Source organism: Pristiophorus japonicus, chromosome 26 (assembly GCF_044704955.1).
Source record: "Pristiophorus japonicus isolate sPriJap1 chromosome 26, sPriJap1.hap1, whole genome shotgun sequence".
NCBI classification, from domain to species: domain Eukaryota; kingdom Metazoa; phylum Chordata; class Chondrichthyes; family Pristiophoridae; genus Pristiophorus; species Pristiophorus japonicus.
Window position 1 is genome coordinate 3,910,738 of NC_092002.1, and position 14,764 is coordinate 3,925,501.

At 51.6% G+C, this 14,764-nt stretch overlaps 1 protein-coding gene across 1 annotated transcript in view; it reads left to right on the forward strand.

The window, feature by feature from the left end:
- Positions 1–1,721: 1,721 nt before the first annotated feature.
- The window catches only part of plekhg2 (pleckstrin homology domain containing, family G (with RhoGef domain) member 2), a 127,767-nt gene continuing 114,724 nt past the window's right edge, over positions 1,722–14,764 (forward strand). Inside the window, exons 1-2 of the mRNA XM_070867524.1 lie at positions 1,722–1,860; positions 3,447–3,521. Of these exons, the coding sequence (XP_070723625.1) occupies positions 1,821–1,860; positions 3,447–3,521 (115 nt within the window). The 5' untranslated portion in view covers positions 1,722–1,820. The remainder of the gene's footprint in view (positions 1,861–3,446; positions 3,522–14,764) is intronic.

Consider the following 14,764-nt stretch of genomic DNA (forward strand, 5'->3'; position numbering starts at 1 on the left):
GGGGCAGTACTGAGGGAGTGCTTCACTGTCGGAGGGGCAGTACTGAGGGAGTGCTGCACTGTCGGAGGGACAATACTGAGGGAGTGCTTCACTGTCGGAGGGACAATACTGAGGGAGTGCTTCACTGTCGGAGGGGCAGTACTGAGGGAGTGCTGCACTGTCGGAGGGGCAGTGCTGAGGGAGTGCCGCACTGTCGGAGGGGCAGTACTGAGGGAGCATCGCACTGTCGGAGGGGCAGTACTGAGGGAGCGCCGCACTGTCGGAGGGGCAGTGCTGAGGGAGTGCCGCACTGTCGGAGGGGCAGTGCTGAGGGAGTGCCGCACTGTCGGAGGGGCAGTACTGAGGGAGTGCCGCACTGTCGGAGGGGCAGTACTGAGGGAGTACAGAGTGACGGGTGAAGGGGATTCGGTGCGAGTTGGAATACAGGAACCCGAGTTTTGGACGAAGTGTATTTTTCGAGGGTGGAAGGTGGGAGGCGGCCAGGAGAGCGCTGGAGGAGTTGTATATCCTGGGCAATATTAAAAAGACCAAACAGAATGGGGCTCGTTTCTGTTGAAAAAAGAACCCCGAGGGGTGACCTGATAGTGTTTAAATAGGGACTGAATAGGGTAGACGTAGAAGGGATGTTTCCCCCTATGGGGCGGGGGGGGAGACTAGAACTAGGGGCCATCAATATCAGACAGTCACTAATAAACCCAACGGGGAATTCAGGAGAAACTTCTTTACCCAGAGAGCGGTGAGAATGTGGAACTCGCTGCCACAGGGAGGGGTTGAGGCGAATAGTATCGATGTATTTAAGGGGAGGCTGGATAAACACATGAGGGAGAAGGGAATAGAGGGATATGGTGATGGGGGGAGATGGAGAGGGGTGGGAGGGGGCTGGTGTGGAGCATAAACCCTGGCACGGAGCGGTGGGACGTAAACCCCGGCACGGAGCGGTGGGACATAAACCCCGGCACGGAGCGGTGAGACGTAAACCCCGGCACGGAGCGGTGGGACATAAACCCCGGCACGGAGCAGTGGGACATAAACCCCGGCACGGAGCGGTGAGACATAAACCCCGGCACGGAGCGGTGGGACATAAACCCCGGCACGGAGCGGTGGGACATAAACCCCGGCACGGAGCGGTGGGACATAAAACCCCAGCACGGAGCGGTGGGGCATAAACCCTGGCACGGAGCGGTGGGGCATAAACCCCGGCACGGAGCAATGGGCCCAATGGGATGTACCTGGGCTGTACCACGCGATGTAACGTGCACAGTGCACCATTTGCTCCAAGACACACAGGACTAGTTACTGTTTATACATGAGTAGGTACTGTCCTGTGAGTGAAGTATTTCAGTCCCCGTCGAACATGCGATCCTGTGCACGATCTTGTATTTAATGAATCAGTCCTTGAATTTATGATGTAATCGCAAAGAGTTATTTGATTGGTCCTTCGCCAAGTGTGAGGAGCTTGATGACAAATCCTTGAAGCATGTTGTTTAAAAAAAGCAGCAAATTAGCTGAGTTTACTCACTTGGTTTCGATAAATCCTGGAAACTCGTTCTTAAACAAACGTAGAGACAACAAACTGGGAGCAGTGTCCTGACATTTGGGCTCTGAAATCTCGCTTTACGATGTTGCTGAATCTGTCGGCCTGAGGTTCCCGTGACCATTATTTTAATTGTTTTCAGTTGCTAATGTATTGCTCGGTGGATTTGGTGCCTGTTATAATGTCACCGCCTTACTACACATGACTGCCAGGCCATTGCTCAATTGGTTCCCTTTAAACCCAGAGTCGGAACCCAGCCTTGAATCGTCATGTCTGACACTGAGCAATGGAGTTCAGAAGAATGAGAGGTGATCTTATCGAAACATGTAAGGTAATGAGGGAGCTTGACAAGATTGGTGCAGGGAGGGTATCTCCACTCATAGGGAAGACTAGAACTATAGGGGGCATAGTTTCAGAATAAGGGGCCGCCCATTTAAAACTGAGATGAGGAGAAATTTCTTTTCTGAGAGTTGTAAATCTGTGGAATTCTCTGCCCCAGAGAGCTGTGGAAGCCGGGACATTGAATAAATTCAAGGTTTTAGACAGATTTTTGAACGATAAGGGGAGTGGGCGGGGAAGTGGAGCTGCGGCCAGGATCAGATCAGCCAGGCTCTTATTGAATGACGGAGCAGGCTCGAGGGGCCGAATGGCCGACTCCTGCTCCGATTTCTTATGTGTGCATCGCATCAATGTATCTGTAATGTATTTGATCACGGGTTATTTGCTTAAGAATTCGTAGCAACACATAGCTATTGAGAACTAGTTGGTTTATTAGCAAAGGTTTAACAATCACACGGCACATTACCGGTTCATCCACCAGACTCACAACCACCTGCCCCACTGTGGATCCCCCGAACCCAACTGGCTGGGGTTTTATTGAGTCTTGTGAACAACTCACAATGCAACAGCTCTACAACTATTTTGTTGGTAAACATTAATCAAGTGCCCCCTGATTAAAGGGGGGAGGGGGGGGAGCGTGGGCACACTCTCAAAACTTTTCAAGTGCTCCCTTGTTTTTTTTTGAGGGCACCAAAACACAAATTATACAAGTGCCCCCTGGCTAAAAGCGGGTGGGGGCACTAAAACTGACAAACTTAAACAAATTAAACTTTAAACATGGTTCGAATTAAAATGTGGTTGCCGGGGGTGATGATGCGCGACAGCCCCTCCGGCGCCCACCTCTCGCGGGAGGCCGCGAGCATACCACAACAGCTCCACAAACCCGTGAGCATACTCTCAGGTGCAGACTTTACAAGAACTTTATCAGTGTCGACCTATTGGCGTAGGATCAATCCCAAATTTATCAGCGACCAGCACTAAACCTCAAAACTTTAAGAACAATAGTCCCAGCAAGCCCAAATCATTTTGATATAAAGAAAATAACTTGCATTTATATAGCGCCTTTCAAAACCACCGGATATCTCAAGTGCTTTACAGCCAATGAAGTACTTTTTGGAGTGTAGTCACTGTTGTAATGTGGGAAATGCGGTAACCAATTTGCGCACAGCAAGCTCCCACAAACAGCAATGTGATAATGACCCAGATCATCAGTTTTAGTGATGTTGATTGAGGGATAAATATTGGCCCCAGGACACCGGGGAGAACTCCCCTGCTCTTCTTCGAAATAGTGCCGTGGGATCTTTTACATCCACCTGAGAGAGCAGGCGGGGCCTCGGTTTAACGTCTCATCCGAAAGATGCACCTTTTAATTTGTGGGTTTGGGGATGAAGGACATTTGGAGAGAGCACCCACCGACCAATCATAGGGCTAAAATCTTCCTTCTCCAATCGCAGCCCTCACTTAATTCGAATGACAAATACATTCTCTGGTCTCCCCTGAAAATTCTCAGTAAATAACTCCGCCGGTTCAATCGCTTCTGCTGTTGTTGATAAGATGCGTTTTTGCCTTTCAGGTCCCCTCAGCTGTGACCAGCTCACCATGCCTGAAGGAGCACGGATCGGCAGGGGAAAGCAAGCCGATTATCGAGGTCAGTTCCTTGTGTTTGCGCCCATAATGGGTCCCGTAGCGGATTCCAGTCCTCGTGCCGTCGGAAGCATTCGCGGTGTTAGTTAGAAGGAGATGTGATCACTACGGAGTCGGAGGGGCAGTACTGAGGGAGCCCCGCACTGTCAGAGGGGCAGTACTGAGGGAGTGCCGCACTGTCGGAGGGGCAGGACTGAGGGAGCCCCACACTGTCGGAGGGGCAGTGCTGAGGGAGTGCCGCACTGTCGGAGGGGCAGTGCTGAGGGAGTGCCGCACTGTCGGAGGGGCAGTACTGAGGGAGTGCCGCACTGTCGGAGGGGCAGTACTGAGGGAGCCCCGCACTGTCGGAGCGGCAGTACTGAGGGAGTGCCGCACTGTCGGAGGGGCAGTACTGAGGGAGTGAAGCACTGTCGGAGGGGCAGTACTGAGGGAGCGCCGCACTGTCGGAGGGGCAGTACTGAAGGAGCGCTGCACTGTCGGAGGGGCAGTACTGAGGGAGTGCCGCACTGTCGGAGGTGCCATCTTTCGGATGAGACGTTAAACCGAGGCCCCGTCTGCCCTCTCAGGTGGATGTAAAAGATCCCATGGCACTATCTCGAAGAGCAGGGGAGTTATCCCCGGTGTCCTGGGGCCAATATTTATCCCTCAATCAACATCACTAAAAAACAGATTATCTGGTCATTATCACATTGCTGTGTGTGGGAGCTTGCTGTGCGCAAATTGGCTGCCTCGTTTCCCACATTACAACAGTGACTACACTCCAAAATTATTTTCTTGCCCATAATGCGCTTTGGATGGTGCGAGGCGCTTTAGAAGTGCAAGTTCTTGCTCTCTTTCCTCACACACCTCTACCCTGCCGCATACTGTACAACCCGAACGCTTTATTCTGTCGGCTTCTGAATAAATCCGTGCTGAAACACTCCCGTGTCCAGTCCCAATCTCAGCTGAAAGCACACAGACCCGCGCATACCTTTGGACCCAGTGAGGTCTACTGTAGTGTTATAGCACCGAAACCCGTCAGCCTCTCTAACATGCTGTCCCATCCTCAACAGCTAGTTACTGGTACTTCCAGAACAAGCCAGGGGAGCTCGGCATTTGTCAACCGATTTATTATCGCGTCTTGTCACATCTTTCAGAAACATTGCAAAGTGCTTCACACACACCGAGTTAGCCTGGAGCACAATCACTTTGTTATGTAGGATATTGGGCACTTGGGAGTAAGCTAAAGGCTGGAATGTAATCAAATATTGGAATGGTTCAAATGCACAGGTTACAGATGTCAGGGAAATCGCTACAAACTTAACCATGTTTCCCCTTGTGGGGGGGAGACGAGAACTAGGGGCCATCAATATCAGACAGTCACTAATAAATCCAATGGGAAATTCAGGAGAAACCTCTTTACCCAGAGAGCGGTGAGAATGTGGAACTCGCTGCCACAGGGAGTGGTTGAGGTGAATAGTATCGAGGCATTTAAGGGGGGGCTGGATAAACACATGAGGGAGAAAGGAATAGAGGGTTATGCTGATGGGGTGGGATGGAGAGGGGTGGATGGTTATCGGGAGATCTGATCGAAGATTTCAGGATATTAAGGGGAACAGATGGGGGTAGACAGAGAGAAATTATCTCCGTTGGTTGGAGAGTCTGGGACTAGGGGACAAAGTCTAAAAATTCGAGCCAGACCTTTCAGGAGTGTAATTCGGAAACATTTCCACACACCATGGTTGGTGGGAGTTTAGAACTCTCCTCCACAAATGGGTCAGTTGTTAATTTTAGATCTGTGAGATTGATTAATTTTTGTTAACCAAGGAGATTGAGGGATATGGGGCAAAGAGGGATGGATGGAGTTAGGTCGCAGGTCAGCCGTGATCTCATTGATTGGTGGAGCAGGCTCGAGGGGCCGAATGGCCGACTCCTGTTGCTATGTTCCTGGGAGGCTCGAGTGGAGTATTAATACCAGCCTGGACCACTTGGGCCGAATGGTCTGTTTCCCTGCTGCAAATGCTGTAACAAGAGTTTGAAGTGGTTTTTCTGCAACTTAATCTTGCCCCAAAGCATCCTGATCCTTGCTCCAAGTCCCAGGTGAACTCCCACAAAACTCACTCCACCGATTCCCTGAATAGATTGAAAAGCTGGGAATACTGCCAAGGTTTAAAAGACACGTTTTTTTTTTTTAGAAGCAATATACAAGCGTCTCGCACGCCTTTCCACACTGAACTTCCTGACCCGCTCGATCCAAACTCTCCCCAGCCCAGGCAGGGTGGAGACAGAATAGCCGAACAATCTTTCTTCGAAACACGGCCGAGTTGGGTGGGGGAATAGGGCTCAGAGGAAGAATAAACTACACGAGGCACTAATACACATTCCTGGTCCCTTAAATCCAGTCGCACTGAGAAACAAAATGAATAACTTGCATTTATATAGCACCTTTTCCGACCTCAGGACATCTCAAAGCGTTTTACAGCCAATGAAGTACTTTTGGAGTGTAGTCACTGTTGTAAGGTGGGAAACGTGGCAGACAGTTTGCGCACAGCAAGCTCCCACACACAGCAATGTGATGATGACCAGATAATCTGTTATGTTGATTGAGGGATGAATATTGGCCCCAGGACACCGGGGAGAACTCCCCTGCTCTTCTTCGAAATAGTGCCGTGGGATCTTTTACATCCACCTGAGAGAGCAGACGGGGCCTCGGTTTAACGTCGCATCAGAAAGACGGCCCCTCCAACAGTGCGGCGCTCCCTCAGTACTACCCCTCCGACAGTGCGGCACTCCCTCAGCCCTGCCCCTCCGACAGTGCAGCACTCTCTCAGTACTGCCCCTCCGACAGTGCGGTGCTCCCTCAGTACTGCCCCTCCGACAGTGCAGTGCTCCCTCAGCACTGCCCCTCCGACAGTGCGGTGCTCCCTCAGCACTGCCCCTCCGACAGTGCGGCACTCCCTCAGCACTGCCCCTCCGACAGTGCGGCACTCCCTCAGCACTGCCCCTCCGACAGTGCGGCGCTCCCTCAGCACTGCCCCTCCGACAGTGCGGCGCTCCCTCAGCACCGCCCCTCCAACAGTGCGGCGCTCCCTCAGTACTGCCCCTCCGACAGTGCGGCACTCCCTCAGCACTGCCCCTCCGACAGTGCGGCACTCCCTCAGTACTGCCCCTCCGACAGTGCAGCGCTCCCTCAGCCCTGCGTTGGCAGTGTCAGCCTGGACTATGGACTCAGTCCCTGGAGTTGGACTTGAACCCACAACCTTGTGCCTCAGAGGCGAGAGTGCTGCCCACTGAGCCACGGCTGACACCTACATATTGGGAGGTATACTTCAAAATAAGTTACTTTGAGATGTTTGAATGGTGCTATATAAATGCAAACGTAATTGCAACCACCCTCAGGCTGTTGTTGGGGGCAGTGCTGATATTGTTGGCTCGCCGTGCAGTCCGACCTCCCCCGTTGTCCCACTGTGTGTTATTCACCGGGAAATAACCTGACTATTTTCTCAGGCACATGTGGATTTTGTTGTTCTTCAAATCTTCAGTCAGTAGAAAGTCGGGGATGGGATTGGGGGTGAGGGGGTTATCTGCAGAGAGAGGTGGCGGAGGGGGACTAGAGACCTCGGAACCATCCTGCTACAAAAGGGCAGTCTCTCAGAGAACGTAAAGTCAGATGGAGTATTGTGCACAGTTCTGGTCTCCTTACCTAAGGAAGGATATACTTGCCATAGAGGGAGTGTAACGAAGGATCCCCAGACTGATTCCTGGGATGGGGGGATTGTCCTATGAGGAGAGATTGAATAGACTAGGCCTATATTCTCCAGAGTTTAGAAGAATGAGAGGTGATCTCATTGAATCATTCTCACAGGGCTTGACAGGGTAGATGCAGGGAGGATGTTTCCCCCCGGGCTGGGGAGTCTAGAACCAGGGGCCACAGTCTCAGGATAAGGGGTCGGCCATTTAGGACTGAGATGAGGAGAAACTTCTTCACTCAGAGGGTGGTGAATCTTTGGAATTCTCTGCCCCAGAGGGCTGGGGAGGCTCAGTCGTTGAGTATATTCAAGGCTGAGAGCGATAGATTTTTGGATATTAATGGAGTCAAGGGATATGGGGATCGGGCGGGAAAGTGGAGTTGAGGTCGAAGATCAGCCGTGATCTCATTGAATGGCGGAGCAGGCCCGAGGGGCCGAATGGCCGACTCCTGCTCCTAATTCCTATCTTATGTTATGTTCTTGTGGTGATGGGATGAGATGAAGAGGGGAGGGGAGGAGGCTGGTAAAGTTTGGCACGGACCCGATGGGCCGAATGGCCTGTTTCTGGGCTGTAATTCTTCTGACGAGGAGTTGGATCTGGCCTGAGGGGAGGGGGACTTTGCAAAGCCTCTCCGCGGGGGTTGTGGTGGGTGGGGTCGAGGCCGTGTCCGAGAGGCGGTGGGGGGGGGGGAGGTGGGAGGTCCCTGCCTCCGAGAACTATGGAGCGAAAGTCGAGACACGCACCAAGACGCAGTTTGACGTCGACAGTGGTTTGCCCGCTGGCCGGCGGCCCTCAGTAGGTGCGAGGGATTTTGGGAGGAAAACTAAGTGGGAAAGGGAGCTGCAATATTGTAAATACTTCTATATAATTGTACCTTCGGCCCTCCAGTCACAATGGGATCCTTATGATGAAATCCTATCACAGTTTATGGGCTGCATAAAACATTTATACTGTTGCTAATAAAATCTGCAATTAACAGCAATTGACAGGAATTAGCTGGTAACCAATAAAATGCTGGCAGGCGGATTTCATGTGCGCGATGGTATTTTCTCAGCGAGCCCAGGCTTAATTCCAATGAAATCACGGATTCCTGTCTGGCTTCAATTGCAAATGGAATGCATTTCCTAACCAAAACACCAACTACCAGTAGGTTAGAGAACTTTCAGAGACTGACATACCTCCAGGTCCCCGGGGGAAAGGGGGGTGGGGGGGGGTGGAGACACAATTAACCACGGTCACAGAGAAAGCGTTCTCTTCAGTGCAGAGGAGGCTGGTTGAACTCTGAACTTCTTTTTCTTGCCTCTTGGCCCCCGTTCCCCTAACAGACACATGCAGTTTAAAAAAAAAAAACTGGCCTCCCCCAGGTTCTGCGATCCTGCAGTCATCGTGTTGCAGAAAAAATTGTTTTTCTACCCTGTTCATTCCAGAAATAAATATCCTTGTGAGAAAGATTACACAGAATTTCAAGGACGTAAGAAATAGGAGCAGGAGTCGGCCATTCGGCCCCTCGAGCCTGCTCCGCCATTCAATACGATCGTGGCTGATCTGATCACGGACTCAGCTCCACTTCCCCGCCCGCTCCCCATAACCCTTCACTCCCTTATCGTTCAAAAATCTATCTCCACCTTAAATATATTCAATGGCCCAGCCTCCACAGCTCTCTGGGGCAGAGAATTCCACAGATTCATGAGAAGAAATTCCTCCTCACCTCTGTTTTAAATGGGCGACCCCATATTCTGAGACTATGCCCCCTAATTCTAGATTCCTCCACGAGGGGAAACATCCTCTCTGCATCTACCCTGTCCAGCCCCTTCAGAATCTTATAGCTTTCAATAGATCACCTCTCGTTCTTCTAAACTCTAATGACCATAGGCCCAACCTTCTCATGAGACAACCCCCTCATCTCAGGAATCAACCGAGTGAATCTTCCCTGAACTGCCTCCAATGCAAGTATATCCCTCCTTAAATACGGAGACCAAAACTGTACGCAGTACTCCAGGTGTGGTCCCACCAATAAAAGGTGCAGATACAGTCCCTGAATATTAATACAGGGTATTCAGTTTGTTGCAGACCATGTAGGGTACATCGGAGCAGCAGGAGGCCATTCAGCCCCTCGAGTCTGTTTTGCCGTTCAGTGGGAGCACGGCTGATCTAAAGTTTAACTTAACTAGTTAACTTAACTAGCTAAAAGTGCCTGAGCTCCTCGCTATTCACTCCCTCACTGTGGGCGTGAGGAGGTGCACCCCATTCATCATGCTCTATGATGTTAGGATGAAAGATAATCAGCGATGGAACCAGAGGGGGAGATGGGGAGAATGTGTTTACGCAGCGAGTTGTTGTGATCGGGAACGCGCTGCCTGAAAGCTCAGTGGGAGCAGATTCAATAGTAACTTTCAAACCGGGAATTGGATAAATACTTGAACGGGGAAATATTCACAGGGCTGTGGGGAAAGAGCGGGGGGAGTGGGACTGATGAAGGCCTTAGTGAGGGGGCAGAAAAGAATGGTACCGGGGGATGAGGGACTTCAGTGATGTGGATAGACTGGAGAAGCTGGGGTTGTTCTCCTTGGAGCAGAGAAGGTTGAGAGGAGATTTGATCGAGGTGTTCACAATCACGAGGGGTCTGGACAGAGTAGATCGAGAGAAACTGTTCCCATTGGTGGAAGGGTCGGGAACCAGAGGGACACAGATTTAAGGCGATTGGCAGAAGAACCAAAGGCGACACGAGGAAAAACGTTTTTACGCAGCGAGTGGTTAGGATCTGGAATGTGCTGCCTGAGAGGGCGGTGGAGGCAGACTCAATCGTGGCTTTCAAAAGGGAGTTGGATAAATATCTGAAGGAAAAATATTTGTAGGGCTACGGGGAAAGGGCGGGGGAGTGGGACTGGCTGAGGTGGTCTTGCAGAGAGCCGGCAACGGGCTCGATGGGCCCAATGGCCTTCCGTGCTGTAACCGTTCTATGTGCAAACTCTTAGTACAACGGGGGAGAACATCGGGCGACGTTTCGACAGGACCGTTTAATCCCGTCATGTTACAATCACGTACACTGGATTATTACCCAGAGGTTAACCTGGTTACTTAAGGTTAAAATGTAATATTGAGGCTGATTGTCTGCCTGCTTTTGGGAGCACAAGATGTGTGCTGGAGCACAATCACATTTCTGTTGTGTCTGCTTCAGCTTTGCGATCTGTCTCTTGTTTTACCTTTTCGGCTGACGCGCTATCCGAGCTCCCTCTTATCCCTCGCGCAGTTCTCTGCCGCCTGCCCAGAGCATCCCAGTCGGGCCCAGATGCCCCCACTGTCTGCCTTTTTCAGCCCTTTTCCATCTCTTTCCCCCCCCACCCCGAGGGTTGAATTCTCTCCTGAATGCGTTGCCGCTCTGCCAGAGCTCTCTAACCTCCTTCCTGCTGTGGGTTGGCGGGAGCAGTGAGACCCTGGAAGGGGATCTCGGGTCGAGAGCGACGTCAAACCTGCGGTCTGACGCTCCTGAGCCGGAGCAAGCGGAAGACGCTGAAGGGACGAATTTGGAAAGTTCTTGCCGGAAGGTAAGGAAACGACTTGCATTTATATAGCGCCTCTCACATAGTGAAACATCCCAGGGCGCTTCACAGGAGCAATTATCAGACAAACATATTGACGCCGAGCCGTATAAGCAGATATTAGGGACAGGTGACCAAAAGCTTGGTCAAAGAGGTAGGCTTTAAGGAGGAGAGAGAGAGGTTTAGGGAGAGAGTTCCAGAGCTTGGGACCCAGGCAACAGAAGGCACGGCCACCGATGGTGGAGCGATTATAATCGGGGGATGCTCAGGAGGGCAGAATTAGAGGAGCGCAGACATAGAGAAAAGGAACAGGAGGAGGCCATTAGCCCCTCGGGCCTGTTCCTCCCATTCACGTAGATTGTGGTCGACCTGTATCTTAACTCCATCTACCCGCCTTGGTTCCTTAACGCTCAACACCCCAACAAAAATCTCGGTTTTGATATTTCCCATTGACCCATCTCCCACCGCCCCCTCCTCCAGCCTCGACAACTTTTTTGGGGGAGAGAGTTCCAGATTCCCTGTGTGTGAAGGCTAGATAGCAAAGGAGCGCATGAAAAAAGGACAGGTCGTATCAAAGAGCGGAAACGAAACGTGCGAGAAGGAGAATGAAACTCCGGAGGCCTTGAACACCGAAGAGAAATATTGCGTCACCTGGGGGGGGGGCGGGGGGGCACTGCCCCCTCCAGTATTTGTCCCGTCGGACGTCCCAAAGCGATTCGCAAACAAACGAAGCACTTTCGACGCCGCGATCTGATTGAATGAGGGGAATGGGCTCGAGGGGCTGAATGGCCTCCTCCTGTTCCTCTGTCTCAATCTCATCCACCTCACCCCGGATACCGTGTTATTTTTTTCAACCTTGATTCTGCATTTTCCCCGACGCTTCGAGACACTTGTGCCCCTGTGTGTGGTACATGTTTTGCAGTAGCAGGTTATTCCCCACTGCCCGCTGGTAATTTTTGCACCATGGCTCTTTACCAGCTGTGGGAGCCTCACACAATTTTCCATTCGTTCCCTCTCAGAGTGTCTGATCTCTCGCCCGTCCTCCCATTGGAGAGCTGCTCCTGTGTGCTTCTCACTTACAAAGGTTTTCCTGTCTTGATGTTGTTGTAAAATCCAGGTTTCTGCCTTCACCCAGACCACAAGTACAAAGTCAACCAGACTTGAGGTTGGTAGGAATCTCTCCTTTTCCCCCAATTCAGTCACTGATGTGTGCATTGCTTTCCTGCCGAGAATGCAGGCTGGGTTGACTAACGTTCGAAATACGGGTGGATATTTGGGTAGGAGTGTGTTTGGGGCTTGGGACAGTTAAACCTCTGTGTCGAACATGGTTCCTGAACTGTAGACAGAAAGACTTGCCTTTCTATAGCGCCTTTCACGACCACCGGAAGTCCCAAAGCACTTTACAGACAATGAAGTACTTTTTGGAGTGTAGTCCCTGTTGTAATGTGGGAAATGCGGCAGACAATTTGCGCACAGCAAGCTCCCACGCACAGCAATGTGATAATGACCCAGATCATCTGTTATGTTGATTGAGGGATAAATATTGGCCCCAGGACACCGGGGAGAACTCCCCTGCTCTTCTTCAAAATATTGCCATGGGATCTTTTACATCTATCCGAGAGGGCAGATGTGGTTTAACGTCTCACCCAAAAGACGGCACCTCCGACAGTGCAGCACTCCCTCAGTACTGCCCCTCCGACAGTTCAGCGCTGCCCCTCCGACAGTGCGGCGCTCCCTCAGTACTGCCCCTCCGACAGTGCGGCGCTCCCTCAGTACTGCCCCTCCGACAGTGCGGCGCTCCCTCAGTACTGCCCCTCCGACATTGCGCCGTTCCCTCAGTTCTGCCCCTCCGACAGTGCGGCGCTCCCTCAGTACTGCCCCTCCGACAGTGCGGCGCTCCCTCAGTACTGCCCCTCCGACAGTGCGGCGCTCCCTCAGCACTGCCCCTCTGACAGTGCGGCGCTCCCTCAGCACTGCCCCTCTAACAGTGCGGTACTCCCTCAGCACTGCCCCTCCGACAGTGCGGCGCTCCCTCAGCACTGCCCCTCCGACAGTGCGGCGCTCCCTCAGTACTGCCCCTCTAAGAGTGCGGCGCTCCCTCAGTACTGCCCCTCTAACAGTGCGGCACTCCCTCAGCACTGCCCCTCTGACAGCGCGGCACTCCCTCAGCACTACACTGGGAGTGTCGGCCTGAATTTATTTGCTCAAGTCCCTGGAGTGGTTGCAATGACTACCAATAAAGCTGCACCACAGGGTGGAAGATTAAACAGGTTGTACAGGTAGTTTGTTGGGCAGATCGAGGGGAAACCTTCCCGCAGGTGATTTCACGGGTTGGCTTGCACTCTGTCGGGGGAAGCGCTTGGCCTGTTTGGTAGAACGCTCCAGTCGGGTTCCAGAAGTTGGAGGTTCCAGTCTCGCTTGGCCGTTATAGTGTCGGCTGGCGCTCCCGGTGCTGTGCTGCAGGAGTGCCGGATTGTCGCAGGAGCCCTCCGTCGGGTGAGAAGTTCCATCGAGAGCTCGTCTGCCCGTGTAAGGCCCTTTGGGTTTGTGGGCCAACCTTCCTTTCTCAACTCCCACCTCATTAACTGAGCATTTCATTGAATGTAATATCTCCAAGTTTGCAGGTGACACTAAGCTGGGTGGCAGTGTGAGCTGCGAGGAGGACGCTAAGAGGCTGCAGGGGGACTTGGACAGGTTAGGTGAGTGGGCAAATGCATGGCAGATGCAGTATAATGTGGATAAATGTGAGGTTATCCACTCTGGTGGCAAAAACAGGGAAGCAGAATATTATCTGAATGGTGACAGATTAGTAAAAGTGGAGGTGCAACGAGACCTGGGTGTCATGGTACATCAGTCATTGAAAGTTGGCATGCAGGTACAGCAGGCGGTGAAGAAGGCAAATGTCATAACGAGAGGATTTGAGTATAGGAGCAGGGAGGTCTTACTGCAGTTATACAGGGCCTTGGTGAGGCCACACCTTGAATATTGTGTACGGTTTTGGTCTCCTAATCTGAGGAAGGACGTTCTTGCTATTGAGGGAGTGCAGCGAAGGTTCACCAGACTGATTCCCGGGATGGCAGGACTGACATATGAAGAAAGACTGGATCGACTCGGCTTATATTCACTGGAATTTAGAAGAATGAGAGGGGACCTCATAGAAACATATAAAATTCTGACGGGATTGGACAGGTTAGATGCAGGAAGAATGTTCCCGATGTTGGGGAAGTCCAGAACCAGGGGTCACAGTCTAAGGATAAGGGGTAGGCCATTTAGGACTGAGATGAGGAGAAACTTTTTCACCCAGAGAGTTGTGAACCTGTGGAATTCTCTACCACAGAAAGTTGTTGAGGCCAGTTCGTTCGATATATTCAAAAGGGAGTTAGATATTACCCTTACGGCTAAAGGGATCAAGGGGTATGGAGAGAGAGCAGGAATGGGGTACTGAGGTGAATGATCAGCCATGATCTTATTGAATGGTGGTGCAGGCTCGAAGGGCCGAAGAGCCTACTCCTGCACCTATTTTCTACGTTTCTATGTTTCTATTTCTGTCGTTGCGGTGTACGGGATCGCGCGGTGTACGGGATCTTGCTGTGCACCTCGGGGGCGCCGTGCTTGACGACCTGACCGTCGTGGTAGTTCTTTGAGTGTGACACATTTTGAGATGTTTTAGAATAAATGCGAGCCTGTTGTGCTTTTGGTGGAGTTGAGCGGCCTTTTCCTGAGCTGGGTGTACTTCCGTCTCGAGCCTGTAATCTTCAGGAGGAACTGTAGGCTGGTTTACCCAAAGGAGGAGATCAAACAGGCCCTGCCTAAATGTAGCCAGTACTTGCCATCCTGTGATGTTTCATGTCATTTTAAAATGAGAACTTAATATAGAAAGAAAGATTAGTATTTCTATAGCGCCTTTTACAACCACCGGACGTCCCAAAGTGCTTTACAGCCAATGAAGTACTTTTGGAGTGTGGTCACTTGTAATGTG